This window comes from Symsagittifera roscoffensis, chromosome 6 (genome assembly GCF_963678635.1).
Source record: "Symsagittifera roscoffensis chromosome 6, txSymRosc1.1, whole genome shotgun sequence".
Classification (NCBI taxonomy): domain Eukaryota; kingdom Metazoa; phylum Xenacoelomorpha; order Acoela; family Convolutidae; genus Symsagittifera; species Symsagittifera roscoffensis.
Window position 1 is genome coordinate 18828806 of NC_087067.1, and position 16869 is coordinate 18845674.

Genomic DNA, 16869 nt, shown 5'->3' on the forward strand with positions numbered 1-16869 from the left:
CCTATCTGCCTTCGGACTGCCCGAGCTAGACCTACTAAAATCCTCAGGGCAGTCACTTTTCCCAAAAACGTATTATGTTTCAATCCACACCAATGAGTCACGCTCTTTTTAATTTAGACTTAGTGTCGCGAATATCCGAGTTCGGACCTGTTTTGTATTAGTCTGGTTCTTTTTTGAGAGCAAGTTACCAGTGCAGTCACTGATACCTAGCCTGTGTATTAATAACCTAATACCTCTCGCTTTTTAGTCTTTCTTTCGTTTACCTAAGTCCTTAATAAAATAATACCCCTCCGGATTGGCACAAATAGGACCCTTCCGGACTGTCAGAATATGGACCCCTCCGGATTTGGACCCCTCCGAATTAGCAACTATAAGACCCTTCCGGATTCGGACCCCTCCGGTTTTGTGGAAAGTAGACCCCTCCGGATTCGGACCCCTCTGACTTTGAAAAATTTCGACCCCTCCGGATTGGGAGCCCTTAGCTCTGTCAAAGTAGCTTTCCGTAGTTTTCTTAATTTCAGCTTATACCCCTCCGGATACGTTCTGCGTTGCTTTTATGCTGTTTGAATTAACTGGGAAGGGTATAGGTTCCTTTCCTAGACCCCTCCGGGTTGAAGTTAAGGCACTTATTTGACAATTCACACTAACGGTGAAGGGTCTTATCACTTGCCTAATTTCGACTGTATTATGGTTGTCTTGTGCCTTCAGCCCTCCCTCTTTGTCTAGAACTGTCCTAAGTTACTTAGTTCAATCGCTATCAACTTTTGGTAGAGGTATAAGGGTTTTTCAGAAAAATTTATAAAACGTGAAGGGTGTACCCCTCCGGATTTGTGTAATTTGCTAAAAACAATCTCAAAAAATTTTCTCGCTCGCTTTTCCGAAAAATTTCTGATCCTATTAGTAAGCTCAGCTATTTTCTGATCTATTGGTACCAAGATCAACTCGATATGATCAGTAGTTCCAAAGTTATTAACCAAAACGTCTTTTTTTTTGAACTCAAAAAATTTTCTCTCTTATAGGTTCCGCCTAACTTTTTCCGCAAATCTGGTCCTTTCGACCTCAAAATATTGATCCGAGCTCAAAAGGCCTATACTCTTCTAGTTCAATGCAAAAGACCCGATCTAAAACGCTATTGTAGAAAAAATTTGCGAAAAACTATGCTACCTGGACCCCTCCGATTGATGAATCCACCAAATCAAACACGTTATGTTCGATTTCTCTGCAACCCGGAAGGCTTTCGGGTAGCGGATTTTAAGACTTGTAGATTCACTAGTGGAGGTTGTCCGAACAACTATTTTTACTGTCCTACCTCAAAAATTTCAAAAAATTTTCTAAATTTTTAGTTTTTCTTACTATCAAAAATTGGGAAAATTTGGTTTTTGGTACCAAACTAGTTCCAACCACTTCCGAACTAAAGTTAACCGGTTCTACTTATTACAGTAGTGCAGTTACGATGTAACACACTAACTTAGCGCTTTTTTCCGTTTCAAAAAATATCGATATCTCAAAAATCGCGACTTGTGGGGGGATCAAAATATCGCTATTTTGACCCTAAAAACCGGTCTGTTTTCGTTGTTTTTCACTGAAAAACGATATATGACTATTAATATAGGCTATATGAATAATAATATTAGTAATACTATACCCCTCCGGGTTTGTTTATTATCCGAATTAAGGTGCTTAACTCGGATATTCGCAGTTCGGTGAAGGGTCACTACAGTGCAGCACTGTCGAGCCCCCCACAGATTACTATCTTACTTTTTGTACCAAAAGGGATACAAAACTTGTTAACGATACCCAACAGTCGATTGTTGTTGTCGTTGAGCCCCTTCTTGTTGCTCCTTGAACTGCTTGCCGGATCGGTCTTCACCCAAGACCCTTCCGAATTGAGCGCAAATCAGCTGACCCTTCCGGATTGAGCGCAATTTATCATTAACGTGCTTAAATGCTCAAATAACCCTACAGTACAAGCCTCACAAACGGGCCTCAAAATTGATCGTAACGATCCTGACTGATATAAATGCCTGTAACAACAATATATCTATCAACAACAAACGGGGGGGTTGAATCACATCTTGTCTGGGGGGATGATTTCTACTGATTTTCTACTTTTTTACTGTTTTTGGTTTTTTCGGTAATTTTTTATGTTTTTTGTTTTTCTTGGGTACTATACTACTTTTTGTTTGGTTTTACTTATATCTTTAAATGTTTTTGGTCACAAACCACTCAGGGGACGAGGGGTTCGCGATTCCCCCCACCCTTCCTGGTTCATGAATTTTCGGTCTTAACTAGGTTAAAAAACTATTCACGGCAATCCGGAGGGCTTCCGCGTTCCGAACTACCCTTCCGCCCCGGCAGTTTAGGCCTATTAAGGGCGTTAATGTGAGCATCCGCTCGGCGCGGAGTGCTCGTTAACGGTTCCGTCGGTCATGATGTTACGAAAGAATAACACCCAGGAGCGCCATAAAAACATACATGTAACATTCGCCCGGAAGATACATATCGACGGATAACAAAACTAAGTCTTAAGACGACTGGCTAGCGTCTAAACAGAGCTTTGCATGTTTTTCACCGTCTCTACCAAGCCAGTACTTTTCGGTGGTCTTTCTTACATCAGGCTGACAAAAACGTTACTGTTCTCCGGCTTCGACCAGAACGCTCAAATTAACTGAATTACATGCGAAATTAGTGAGCTCATGGCTGGGTCTCTGTATCCCCAGACCACGAGGTCACTCCTAAAAACAGGGCTACTACTTATTATATTACTATGGTTTTTGTTCAGTAGATAAAAATCATCATCTCCATCGAAGATGGATCAACCCTTTCCCCCAACTCCTAGCACCTCATCCTTGTCAAAACTAATCAAAATATCAGTTAAATTCAAGTCAGGACATGACAGGATGCTAAAAGTTTATGTGAGTTAATAAAAGTTTCCGTCCCGAGACCCTTCCGGATTCTTGAATCCGCCAAATCAAGCTCCTTACTCTTGATTTCTTGCTAATCCGGAAGGCTGGTTCTCACCCTTCACCGTTGTTGGCAACGGCCTTGCAACTATTGTAGCAGCACAATAGTTGCAACTTGGAACGTTCTCTGCTATTGTAGTTCGTTGTCGTTTTTCTTCAATCTCGATTTTCGTTCTGTTCGCAATCGCAGATAAAGTTGTTCTGTTTTTTTACTCGCTTTTTTGTTAAAATGGCCGTTTCAGCATTTCTCAGAAATGTGACGTCATCATTCGAATTTTTGAAAATTTAAAATACTAGAATATTCTAGCCCTCACCGTTTGGCTAAACGTTCCAATAACGTCGCTAATCCTTCGAAATCATCAACTCGGAAGGCTTCCTGCTCAAAATTCGAATCCTGCATAAATTGCATTTTGGCCATTCCGGTCGAATGTCACACCTAAGTATGGGGACGTTTCTAATTCTAGAGTGGGGGGATATTTTAGTAGTAGCCTTTAAGCTGTAACGGGTCGTAGTCTCATGTCACAAGCGAACCGAACTGGCTCCGACCGTTCTTGAGGTAGAAAAACACAAGAGATGGTGTCCCTGACCCTTGAGCCAGTGGTTATAGGGCCTATTTTTCTTAAGCCTCATGTGTGACTGCAGTAGACGAATGTTACAAAAAAATCTTACAAAAAAGAAATATTTTGTAAGATTTCATTGACAAATAGACCTTGCTCTTTGGAGTCTTGAAAAAAATATTTATCTCGCTGAGGCAAAAACAAGGTTTGATCTGGAAGAGTATGTTTTTGCTCTTTCACACATGTTCTTTCACGACAAGGCTTGAATGAAAAATGAAATATTAGAACGCATGAATGAAAAAAGAAATCATTTGCACAGTTTCGCGCACTTTTCCGGGCTCTTTTTATGTTTAATCAATTTATTTAGCCTATTTTGTCTTCGGTATCATTTTCTCTTCGCCTTTTTGCAGTGCTACGCTTGTGTTGTTATGCAGGTGATGCGATGCGAGTTCGGAAATGAAATTTGAGAACCTGGAGTCTTGTTTTATTTCTCCGGTTATCTTGAGGAGGGTAAACACTAAATAGTGGGTCCTGTATGGTGCCTGTGATGTGTTGCAGCTAAAAAGAGCTATAAGTATTAATAAAGCATTGAAAGAACCGACTGTGCACTAGAAAATTAAATTGGTTGTGATCGGCTGAAAATTCCATTTTTGAGTCAACATCACGGGTTTTGTTGTCTTAACAGCCGTTTCTAGAATCAGTTTTTTTCTGTGCAGGTGTTAATTTTCTCTATCTGGTTGACTTGACTTGCAACCATCTCGACTTCCTGTACCCTTATCTATTAATTCCTTAAATAATGAAATTCTTAGGGCTTTAAATAATAAAGTACTAGAGTAGAAACTTCGTTCACCATGATATCTTATGATTTACAAACATTAAACTGATTATGAATTAGAAGTTAAATCGTTTTTTTATTTCGCTAAGGCAAAAACAAGGTTGTCAAGTTTGATCTTGAAGAGTATGTTTTCGCTCTTTCACGAAAAGGCATGAATTAAAAATGAAATATTAGAACGCATGAATGAAAAAAGAAATCAATTGCATAGTTTCGCGCACTTTTCCGGACTCTTTCACAATTTTCTGGCATCTTTCCCCTCAGAAAGAGCAAAGACATACTCTTCAACAGTTAGAACATAGTTGAAGATGTCCTCGGGCAAAAGAGCCGCCCTCGGGCATCTTTCAACTATGTTCTAACTACTACAAATTTGCGGTATTTCTCTCTACATTTGCAGCATGTCATGAACTTAACTCATGACTTCAATTAATGCCTGGCTTTATTAGAAAGGATTTTCATTTTCTTGATTTTGTTTGTGTACTGGACTAAAGATCTTTTTCATCTTATTAAGATTTCATTGACTTTGCAATAATACATATCTATTAAAATTGGATTTCGATTTAACAGATGACAACACCAATTAACAAACCTAGAATCAGCGGCCTGAATGACCTATGTCGACCTGTACAAGATGAGTACCATCTTATGCCGCTTCCGCAGCTTCGGGAAGCATTGTCGACTGATCTGAACGACGGTCTGTCTTATACTAGGCTTAGAAGAGCATATGAAAAATACGGTAACAATGAATTTGTGAAGCCAAGACCTTGCTCTCAATTTGTTTTGTTTTACTCAAATTGCGTAGGCGGTATACAGACAGGATTGTGGATTGTGACATTTACCCTATTCTTCGCGAACACCATAGGAATTTGGGACTCTTTGGCGCCCTCAGCTGACTGGATTCATTTTCATGCGATACGAGTACCAGCAGCGTATTATTATCTACCGTTTGTCACAAGTTTTCTCATAATAATCAACGCCTTGATACTAACTCTGGTTCCATATCATCAATCAGCAGCTGCCAAGAGGTTCAAAATGACAACCTATCGGCCGATTATGGTATGCAGAGAAGGTAAAACTCAACAAATTGACGCCAGGTCCTTGCTACCCGGAGATATAGTGACAAATTTGAGATGCCCAGATATAAAACACAATCTGATCATTCCAGCGGACATGAGAATTCTCGAAGTAAACAGCGATCTCTACGTTTCGATGGCGGCATTTGCAGGTAATAGACTTTGAAAACTCGTTATAAATGACAGGGCAGGGATCAATTTGAAATTAACACTTGCGAAAGCAAGTGTCTTGTAATTGGGAACTAGACTTTTTTCACTTAAGCAACTTTTTCTTGTTTCTTCTCTAGAGATAACACGGTCACCTTTGCACCAAAGGTTATGGGTTCGAGTCCCGGAAGGTCCTTTTTTCAGTGTGTAAAAGTAGGGAAGTATGAAATTGAAATTTTTGTTTTCAGTAAAAATTGAATTATCGGACTTTCGTGTTTCTGCTCGAGTTTGGCCTGCTTAGCTGTCGCATCACAGATTTTTCTTGTGCTGTAAGCAAGTTCGAGGGTAAATGCAAATGTTCTTCTTTGTAGTTTCAGGGGGAATGAAAACGCAATTTATAAAATCTTTTTTTTTTCGGCTGAACTGGTGTCTGGCCAAAGATTCGTGGCTTTGTTTCCGCTTCGTAAATTGTTGCTTTTATTCCGTTGCCAAATTAAAATTCAATGGTTTTGCCAGGCATGTTTGCCTAGAATTATCGTTCATCGATATTCACCCAATTTTTTTTTCTTCATGTCTAGATCTTTACCCATGCGATAAGAAAGGGTATTGCAAAAGGTAATGGTAAATAGTTTGACATGGTAATTTTACAATGCGGCTTAATTGTTTTGCCTGTATAGGGCTTGCATTTTAGCCGGCGGGCGCAAATCTTTTTGTATGATTTTTTGAAAATATTTTTGCTGCTTTTCAGCTCATTAAGTGTCGGCTTATTTACCCGTTTTTTTAATAACCCTAGCTATGTTTGCATTCGTTTTTTATGTTGATTTAACTCTGACGAGATATGTTTGAAAATTTTAAATCACTTGTCCGATCTTCATTAAAATTCCTCTTTTCAAAAAAGCTTTGTTCTGATATTTTACTCGTTACTTCTAGAAGGGTCTGCTGTTCTTAATTTTAATTCAGTTTTTTCGTCAATATATTTATATTGGGCCTTTAAGTGCTGTATAGCCTAATTGTTTTTGTTGAACGATAATTTTTTTTAGCAGGAGACTCGCTTCTAGGAGGCCATATTTGCTATCAGATCACAAATTATCATTAAATTTGTATTTCAGTAGGGATCAGCTTAGTGTATTATTGCGAACCTTCTTTTTTCTAAGCTAGCTCGAGGAAAATAATAAGTTTGCATTAAAAGTGTTCACTTATTTTATAATTTCACTGTAGCATCGGTTCTCTGCTTTGTTTGTGGCTAGAGTTTGATGTATTTTAAGCGTTCGTGGCTGAGTGGTTAGTGTTTGAGGATCTTAATCTCTAGGTCGCTGGTTGGAATCTCAGACGGGGCCGAGTTTTTACTAGTTTGAGGCTTATTTCTAATTTTTCGTAATGCACTTTATAGAAATGCTTATCATCGCTCAATAGTTTTTGCGAAACGAAGCTTTGCCTCTGTGTTAATATTTTGCTCGTATTTTTTGAGATTTTTTTGCATTTAAAATTAATTTAAAATCATTTTCGCTGTTTGTTTCTTAAATTTAATGTTTTTTTTTCACGTTTTGTATAGTGTTTTTTTACAACTTTCTTTTTTATTACTACCAAACCTTTCTCATAGCGAAAAAAATACAATGTAAGACAATTTTTTTGCCAGCATTTTGTGTAATTTTTTGTCTTATCTTATTTTGTTTGGACTATTTTTTTCTATCACTGTCAGGGGGCGGATCGAGGATTTTGAATATGTTGTCGACCTTTTTCTTAGGTTGACCAAATTGATTTTCTGAGGCTCTCCCAAAGCACTACCAAGACCCTGTTTTGTTTTGGCTAAAATTTCTGCGCCGAAGGCAAAATTTTGGAAAAAAAACAGGCCAAAACAGGCGTTTTAGAAACTTATTTGAAAAATTTGACCAAAATATCGCGTTTTCTCGGCGCGCGCACCCCCTTAAAATTAGTATATAGTGGGGCCTTTAGAAAAATATTAGGGTCAGTTAGCCAGAAATGGATACCTCAAAATAGTACAAAGGAGGACCCTTTGGGTTGGCATGGGGTCGAATCCTGGAGGGGGGGTGGGGCTTATGCCCTTCCGCTCCCCTTGATCACTGTTTATCCTGGTTTTTTCTGCATACTTACCGCTCGGAGGTTTTCATGATAGGTTATTGTCACTTTGTCTCTGTAAGATTTGGATTTTAAAATCAGGTTTTGTGAAGAACTCATTCTGACTTGAAATTCTATAGATATCGGCGGGAGTTTTTTTTGGGCGCTCAGTAAAAAATGACTATCTTGAAGTTTTACTCGGGGAGGGAGGGAGGGAGAGGTGTGCAGCGTTTGATTGAAATGACGGAACATTTTGGGATGGGGTGTCTGCGCCTATCTTCCTGCTAAATACGCTATTGTATGAAAAATAGTTTTTTTTTTGGAAATCATCGATTGAAGATTGATATAATTTCAGGCGACACAGAGCAGTTCACCAAGTCAACCTCAATTACTCATTACAACCCCATTTTGAGTGAAAACTCTCTTCTGCAGGGCACAGTCTTACTGCAGGGGACAGTGGTGAAGGCGGTGGTTCTGAGAACGGGGGACAAAACTGTTTTCGGAAGGACGGCTCATACTTTGTTTCTTGGCCAAAAGCAAAGATTCGGAAACTTCAACGACGAAATCCGTCACTTCAGCCATTCTATCATCGCTATTGTGCTGTTCCCAGGAGCAATTTTACTGCTAGCAATTATAGCCATGAAGTACCCATTAGAAATTGTTTTTAAATACCTCATTGGACACACGTTAGGCTGTATACCAACGAGCATATTTGTGCTATTTGCAATTGCATTAAGTAAAACCAAAGCAGTGTTGAAACAAAGAGCGAACATTTTAATGAAGAACGTCTTTGCTTTCGATAGCTTAGCATGCATGACCGCTCTAGTGCTGGACAAATCAGAAGTGCTGACTCATTCAAGTTGTCACGTCACCCACCTGTACTATGATCGAGGCTATATCAACGTGAGGCGAGGGGGAGCGGGAGCAATTGTACCTGAGAAGCGAAATCATGTTTACAAGCAGATGAGAGAGATATCGGTGCTATGTAGTTCTGTGCTGATTTCCCGTCTGGGTAAAAAAGGTAATTGATAAATAAGCTCGATTTCTATGAAATGTCTTCCATCGTAAATTTTCAAACTAGATTGTAGAACCATAAGGTCAAGGGCGAATTTGCAGAATTCGGAAAGATTTAACATACTTATGGCTGAATGACACTAACGATTTTCTAACGGGACCTTAGGCGCCGGTATGCACTGAATTTGAAGGGATGCGCGCGCCGAAAAAACGCGTTTTTGTACAATAAAAACCTTGTAAAAATGTCATTTTTGCCCTGTTTTTTTTTTCACAAGAATGCTTGCGGAGCATACATTTTGGTTAAATAAGATTTTTATAGTGTCACGACATTTCGAAGACCAATTTGCGCAACCTAAAAATCCTTGATGAATTTTCCTATTTCTCGAAAAATAGTATAGAAGCCCATTCATGAATTTTAACGCTTATCAAAGCGCAATATAGACTTTCTCGGGTTAACAACTAGTTTAACAAAATCGGTTGAATCATTTATAGCTTGGCGTTTGTTGACTTAAAAGCTTGTCCGCCATGACCCGTTTTTTTGAACGAGAATTATTCCGTTCCTAACAAAATGTCGGCCCTATTGTTTGTCTGCTTATGTTTTGTGAGATTAGTTGCTCCATCACTGATTTTTAGCTATTACTATTTTTAAGTGTTGTTGAAAGCGTTTTTAATTTATTACTGTAATTTTTTAAATTTACGGAATCTGATTTTTTAAAAGTAGATGAAAATAGTTCAGACTGTTATATAGGTCGCGATGGTTTTTTTCCACGAAAAATCTTAAAATTTGTGCCGGCTTGGATTTTGATTTCTTTTAAAATTTTGTTCGTTTCCTTTGTTAAAAGGAAGGCAAAATCCACTTTTGAACATCAAAAGTGAAAGGGTGTCGAAAAACTTGATCGACTTCTAGTATCGAAGCAGAATTTAATTTCCAGATTTCCCTGCGAAATAAAATTTTTATTTATTGATCCAGTTTACTTAAATTTGGTTAATTTTTATCAAAAGTGCCTCAATGATAAATTGCTTTGTAAATTCGAAGAGCTTTATGGACGTCTATTTTTTTCTTCGAAATTCGAGAGTTTCGAAGCAAGCGTTATTAAATCAAATCAGAGATTTTTTCGGGTTGACAACTTGCTTCACAGAATCACTTGGTAACTTGTTAGATAATGATTTCTAAGCTTCTGCGGCACACTTTGTCTGGAGATATTGAATACGCCTGTAGTAGCAAAGGTCATGGGTTCGAATCGGACCAGGAAGTTTTTTCAAATGGAAATATTCAGTTTTCCAGAGAATTGTCTGTCTATTATTTGTCTGCTTATTTTAAGGCGGCTTTAATTGCCACATCTTAGAGTTGTTTTTTTGCTGTACCCAATTTTTTGTAGTTGATTTTAGTGTTTTGATTTACCCTGCATTTTGTAATTTTTCTACACCTGGCATCGTAGTGTTAGTTTTTTTTGCTAAAAGTTTTTAATTTGCTAAAAGGCTCATATTTTTTTTTGGCTGAGTGACCTAATTTCTGGTGGTTTAAAGGGAAGCATTACTTTTAAGCTTCTTTCCGGATCGCAGAGAAAGCTTAAAATCTTAGAAAAGAGTGCATTGTTTAAAGTTTCCTAAAGTAATTTTAATTTTAATTCTACGGGAATTTACCGAAATGTTGTTGTAAACGAAATAGTTGTTTGTGAACTTTCATTAAACGCCGTGGATTGTGTTTCTAAACTTGTTTTCCACAAATAGATCATCATTCCAGGAAACTTTATGCCAATTTTTTACGTTTTTTTCTTGACTTTGTGGTTTTCCTTTCCTTTCTACAAGCTTGGAATGCTAATTTTGTGGCATAGCACGTGGCGCGAAGCTCCGATTCGTCCCTCTGTGTAATTTCCGAAAAATAGTGCGTAAAAATTCAATTTCACGACATTCTGCCACAACTGGATTTTGCACATTTTTTTATTAGCTGAGTTGCTACATGTTCCTGTCTTGTTTCTGGACGTTTTTTTGTTTCAAAATGAACAATAATCCAGACATTTTTTTTTCTGTTTTGACCAACAATGCTATGTTTGTGTGGTTTCGAAAATAGTGCTAAGTTCCCCTTCGCTTCTGTGTAAAATTGAACATTTAATATGCGAGTGTGCATTCTTTGCTCTGAAATTCATTAACCAAAAAATTTTCCTTGTCTTTTTTATTTCAAGCCGTTTTGGTAGTCACGGCAATAGTCCTACGAGCCCATATTTATCTGTGATTTTACATAATTTTGTCTTCGTTTGATTAAAATAATCTTTTTTGTTCCAGACGACGACAACTCAATGAACAAAGTAGACCATTCTGACCTGGCCATCACCGATTTTTTCTACGCCAATTTCGAAGACAGGAAACACATTGACGCTTTAGCCATTGCCAGGAAGTACTACGAGCCACTAAACAGTGCATTTGTCCAGTACTCGATCAGTTATTTAAAGTCAGGCGAGAGCAAGTACGCATTCGTCGCACAAATTAAAGTAAGTATTTTTTGGAGGCGTGGTGATTTTAGTTTTCAAAGCGTCATCTCGTTGTTTAGATTTTGTTTAGTAATAAATTTGTTTGGTGCATTTTAAGGAAATTCCGTTGTTTGTATAATTTTTTTTCGTTGCAGGGAGGCTTTGAAAGTGTTCTGAACATGTGCACTCAAATAATGGAATCTTCAACTAAGAAGAAAGGTGTCATCCAAGTTCGTCGACTGTTGAAATCCGATAAAGAGAAATTAATCAGTGCGCATAAGACGTTCGTCAGTGGCGAGGAAACAGTTATCGCTCTAGCGAGACGAGTCCTGGACGCGGACAGGTTCAAGGCGAATCACAATTTCTACGACATCAGGGCAGCTATGGATGGAAAAACGCAAGTTCCTCGAGAGGGATTCTGCTTTATAGGGATGATATCCTTCAAACAGAATATAGCAGACGGGGCTGATAAACTGGTGAAAACTTGCAAGCATGCTGGAATTAAGACGGTTATTGTTACAAGTGAGTTAACATCCCCTTATTCTCATTGGGTTTCAGAATGATTATTTATGATATACTGTTTTCGAGAGAAAAATTAAAATATACTGCTGAAAAAGTAAGGTCGTAATTACTAACCTTATTAATCAAACTCAAAAAAACACCAAGTCAAATTCATTCCTTGCCTTTAATTGAATTGCTTATGGTTTTTAGGTGACGACAAAGAAACCGCTGAAAAATTTGCGCGAAAAGCAGGTCTGATCACAACCAACGTTATGTACAATAAAATGGATAACAAAATCAAGCCCCAGGACTTAGTGATCAGTCAACGCAGAGACGCAGAAAACACTGAGCTGGAAAAAATACTGGAAGGACGAGGTAAGTTAGTCAACTCTGCGACTTCGAGAGAGTATGTCAGTATGGTCATGACAGGAAACGACATAAAGTTCTTCCAAGATTTCGACAACTTCTTCGCGACTAAGCTGAAAAAAGACAAGAAGAGTAAATACAAACAATATGAGGGCGCCAGACCTATTATGGAGTCGCTTGTCAAGAATTTACAGGAGATCGTAATTGCAAGAGCATCACCTGAGAATAAGTTTAAAATTGTGAAATTACTGCAAGGCTTGGGACATGTAACCGGTGTAACAGGAAGTACGTTTGCGGATTCGCAGGTGTTGAAACGTGCCGACATTGGGTTCGCAACGTTTGGAGCTCCCATGATAACTCGCGCGTGTGCTGACGTTTTGATACGAGAGGTGGGGGAAGAAAAAGTTTCGGCCGAGAGGAAACTGAAGGGGACTTCTGATAAAGCGCTGGCTGATATGAGTGGAGGAAGTAAAGACAAGAAACATTTCGGCGATCCAGAAACGCCTATGACGCTCAGACCTCCACCAAAGACCTCTTCGGAGAAAGAGTTGCTTTGTGGTTTAGCAGCGATAGTCCAGGCAATTGAGTTAAGTAGGAGTATGTTTGATAACATGAAGAAAATGACCTCATTTATGATCATAGGCAAGGTACCGCAAATGATGTCCTATTTTTTCTACATAGTTTTGCGATCACCAGAACTGATAGACTTCACAACGTTTTTAATCCTGGATTGGATTGTGTTTACAATGCCAGCGTACTGTATACTGTGCGAGCGACCAGAAGGAAAATTGTTGAGCCAGAAGCCACGAAATCGACGCCTGGAAAGGTTTGCTGGGAGACAGATGTTCTTTGTCAGCTTCATAAATGGATTCTGGCACTCAAGTGTGCTTGTCACAAACTTCTGTGTAACGATGATTTCTCAGGGGTTTTTCAGTGGGCCTGTTTTTGGTGAGTGATTCTTTTAAATGATGGGATTGCGATTAAGGCTTCCTTATTCTTTTTTGTTTAGTCATTTAGGTCGGATTTTTTCCAGCGATCAAAATAAGGCTTCGGAAATTATCCTGGACTCATAATAGTTCCAAATTGAAACAAGAAAACTTTTCATCAGGGAAAAGCCCTGAATGTTCCGACTGCCCTGTTCTGGTCTCCAATAGTTTTTGGTGCAGAAAATCTTCATCAACTATAAATTTTGGACTGCCAATATCAAAGAGTTTGAGTCGTACAAGGAAATAATACGGCCATTAGCTTTCCTGATTTCATTTCAAAACAATTTTGTTTGCGGGATAATAATCCGCATAACGCTTTCAGTATCATAGATGACGTCTTCAAAGTGTTAAACGCGCAGTTTACCATGGCTCAAACTGCATTCAGGATGGTGTGTGGTGCACTTCCTTGGGATAATCTTGCTTCTATGTTCGATCCTCACTCAACAAATCTCTGAATAAAAAAACTACAGGCATATATATTCTTCTGGTTAATCGAAAGTCGAAACAATTAGGCAAGCTAATTTGGTCATAATAATGTCCTATACAAACTCAGTTAAACATTTAATATATGATAGTGGCAGTCCAAATTTTATAGTTTATCCGAATTTTTAACACTCGATCAACATAGTTCAGACTCTCATACAGGTCGTGATGATTTTTTAATCTATTTTCACGAAAAGTCCTACTAAAATTTGTTCAGGCTGAAATTTACTTTTTCGTGGTTGACTTTTGATTTCTTTTTATGTTCATTTCACTTCCTTTGTTCAACGGAAGCCAAACTCGATTATCGAACAGAAAAAGTGTGTAGGTCACGAAAAACTTCATCGACTTCTTGTTTCGAAAGAGGTCTTTATTATTCAGATTTCCCAGCCGAATAAAAAAGTTTACCCATTGATCCTGTTTTCTCATTGATTTATTTTTTTTAAGCTTGCGATTAGCTGAATATGACTTTTTTTCGGGTTAACAACCAGTTCAACAGAATCACCTGAATCACTTTACTTTTGGTTCATATGAAATGAAAAGTCACACGTTGTTTAGCGCATGTGGCGAAGAGGTAACGCACCTGGCTATAAAGTCAAATGTCAGTGGTTCGAATCCGGGCAGGACCTTTTTTTGTTAGCGGAAAATTGTCTGCGATTCAAAATATCTTTGTCGGACTTCTGTTTGTCTGCTTTTTTTGTCGGCTTAGTTACCGCAGCAACAAAATTGCCTAAAATTTGGGCACTTTTTTTAACCTGAATTAAAAAACGTTTCAGTGTGTTCCGGTGTTGGGCAGGTAAAGAAGTTTTGCTTATTTTTTTGCTATTGTTTCGATCATTTGACAATTGCGTAGGAAACTTGTATTCGGATGTGTTTAATACTTTTCTTTTTGTTTTCCACGCAAAATAAGGTACCACAATCAATCTAGCAGCTGTTGTGATTACTTTCGCAAAATCAGTAGTAAATTTTGCGCAATCAGGCTTCTTTTACCATTCATTTAGAACAATTTTTCCAGCTCAAATTAATCGGGCTATGGTAGACTTGAAGCTCAGTGAAAAATTGTATAATGGCTTGTATCATTCTATCGAAGTCAAATTCGAAGCAACCCTTCGCTCGTTTTTTCCTTCAATCGATCAGATTTTTTTTTATTGTTCCGACCATTGAAAATGGGGAGGAACTTTGTATTCGGGTGTTTTTTTTTCTTTCCATGCAAAATCAGGATTCCACAATCAATCATTGGATTGGGTAGAAATGTATATATCATATTAAAGCCCTTTCAGTCGTGATTCGAACGACATTTAAAAATTCCAAAAAAATTTTCTCGAGAAAACCGGTTTGCAAGTTCTTGATTTTTGGTATAGATTCCAGCTATTAAGGTTAGCATGCTGGCTTAAAATGGCTAATTTAAACTTAATTCAAGTCGTGAATTTTTTGTTTTAATTGAGCAAAGTTAAGTTTTGGGGTTCTTTCGCGTCGTTTTGAGAATCAAAGTTTTCAGAAATTAAAAAAAAATTAATCAAAAAAGTTAGAAAAAATCTGTGAAATTATTAATTTTTTAAACGATTTTCTTTCGTTTTTTTACTTACTATGAAAACTGTTTTCCAATTAGCGAGTTTGTCTATGACTGTCGAATATGCCTAATTTCTATTTTTTCGCTCAGATTTTTTTAAAACCACACCGAAAAAATGATACTAATTTAAAAAAGTTTAGTTTAGACTATGGTCGGAACATTCTGTGCTAATCTGTGCCGGCTATCCTTATTTGATTTTGTTATCATGCTGTTAAGTAAAAAGTTGTAAGAGTTGTTTTTTATATAAATTCAAGGAGTGTTCTGTTCATTTAGTGAAGTGGTAGCACCCATGATTGAGACGGCAAATCCCAGAAGTTCGATTTCAGTCGGAACCGATTTTTGTCGAAATTGAGAATTTTCGAATTTTTTTAGTTTCGTGTCTGTTGCTAATTTTTGTCGGCTCAGGTGTCGCAGAAAACTTTCTTTCGGTTTCGAGTATTTTGAAATGTTTCGTTTTAAAAAAATGGCAGCTTATTATTTGTCTGCCTATGTTTTGTCGGCTTACTTGCCACATCTTAGAATTTTTTTGCTGTTGCAGTTTTCATTGTAGTTTCTTTTTACCCTTGCGATAGCAAGAGTTTTGCATTCGGGTACTAGACTTTTTCCCGTAAACAACTTTTTCCAAAGGACTCACTTCTGGACTCCTTTTTGCAAATCATCCTATTCCTCTCGGTTCCAACTATTAAGCATGCTTTAGTTTGTTTGTTTTTAAACATCTGTCCTTTTTGAAATTTACTTTTTATGTTGATTGTGATTTTTCGAACTCGATGTGTTAAAATTTTACTTTTTCTTTTTGGTCCTTTTTTTTACTTATTAGGCTCAGGCCTATTCTATATCTGCTTAGTGGCCTAATTTCGCATGGTTTCAAGAGAAACCTAATTTTTTTGTTCATCTTTAGATCGCACAAAAGGCTGAAAATCTTAATAGAATTTATAGTTCAAGTTTTTCATGGCAAAAATTTTGTTTGTCTTTATTTTCGGCTGATAAATTTTGACCTATATTGTATCAGTTTAATGGCCGCATATTGTGCCTTTCGATGGGCGAAAAAAGTGTGTGTGTGTGCGTGTTAATGTTTTGAGGGCGAGGGGACGTAATAACTTCTTATTAGTCCTAAAATTTAGGCTTGATAGATTTTGGCCTATTTTGCATAGGTTTTGTCGCCACAGATTGCGTCGTTTCACGAGCTGTGTATGTGTTTTGAGGGTGAGGGGACTTAAGTAATTTTTAGAAGTCTTGTTTTTTTTGGCTTAATAGGTTTCGGCCGATATTATATCGGCATAGTGGCCGCATTTTGCTTCATTTGACGCGTGAATAAAGTTTGTGTTTTTTTTTGTTTGTTTGTTTATTTGAGGGTGTGGAGGACTTGATATTTTTTTTGTTTTTTTTTCGTCTAAAGGGTTTCTACTAAGGTGTTTCCGGTTTTGTTACCGCGTGATACGTTTTCTTTCGATGCTAGTTTCACATTCTATTGTCTTGACTTGTTGTTTCAAACCTAGTCTTATCGGTAGATCTAGTTCGAAATTTTCCATTTTTTTTTCGACTTAGCGGCTTTTGTGTAACGTATCGCAAGTGGTGCGAAGCTCAGCTTCAACTGTGTGTTATGTTTTCGTTTACTCCTGCAATTTGCAATTCTATTAACCTTGACTTCGTATATTTTCTTTCTTATTTTTTTTTCCGTTCAAATGATTTCGGCTCAAGTTTTATCGACTTGCTAGCCTAAGTTTGGGTCGTTGGAGTGAAAAATATTTTGCGTGATTTCCCCCCGGACTGCACAAAATAGTAAAAATCTCCCTATAGAATATATACTTAAAAAATTTTCATGACAACATTAATATT

General features: G+C 37.6%; 2 protein-coding genes across 3 annotated transcripts in view; both read left to right on the forward strand.

Moving 5' to 3' along the window:
* Positions 1–16869, forward strand: part of LOC134848550 (sorting nexin-13-like) — a 227590-nt gene that overhangs the window by 141342 nt on the left and 69379 nt on the right. The gene's annotated exons all lie outside the window — the stretch shown is intronic.
* The window catches only part of LOC134847671 (sodium/potassium-transporting ATPase subunit alpha-1-like), an 87577-nt gene that overhangs the window by 69248 nt on the left and 1460 nt on the right, over positions 1–16869 (forward strand). Inside the window, exons 2-6 of one of the 2 annotated variants that reach the window (XM_063864833.1) lie at positions 4920–5577; positions 8004–8669; positions 10946–11151; positions 11286–11652; positions 11842–12945. In XM_063864833.1, the coding sequence (XP_063720903.1) occupies positions 4920–5577; positions 8004–8669; positions 10946–11151; positions 11286–11652; positions 11842–12945 (3001 nt within the window). Of the gene's footprint in view, positions 1–4812; positions 5578–8003; positions 8670–10945; positions 11152–11285; positions 11653–11841; positions 12946–16869 lie in introns of those variants that run through there. The other variant, XM_063864834.1, reaches the window with a different exon arrangement.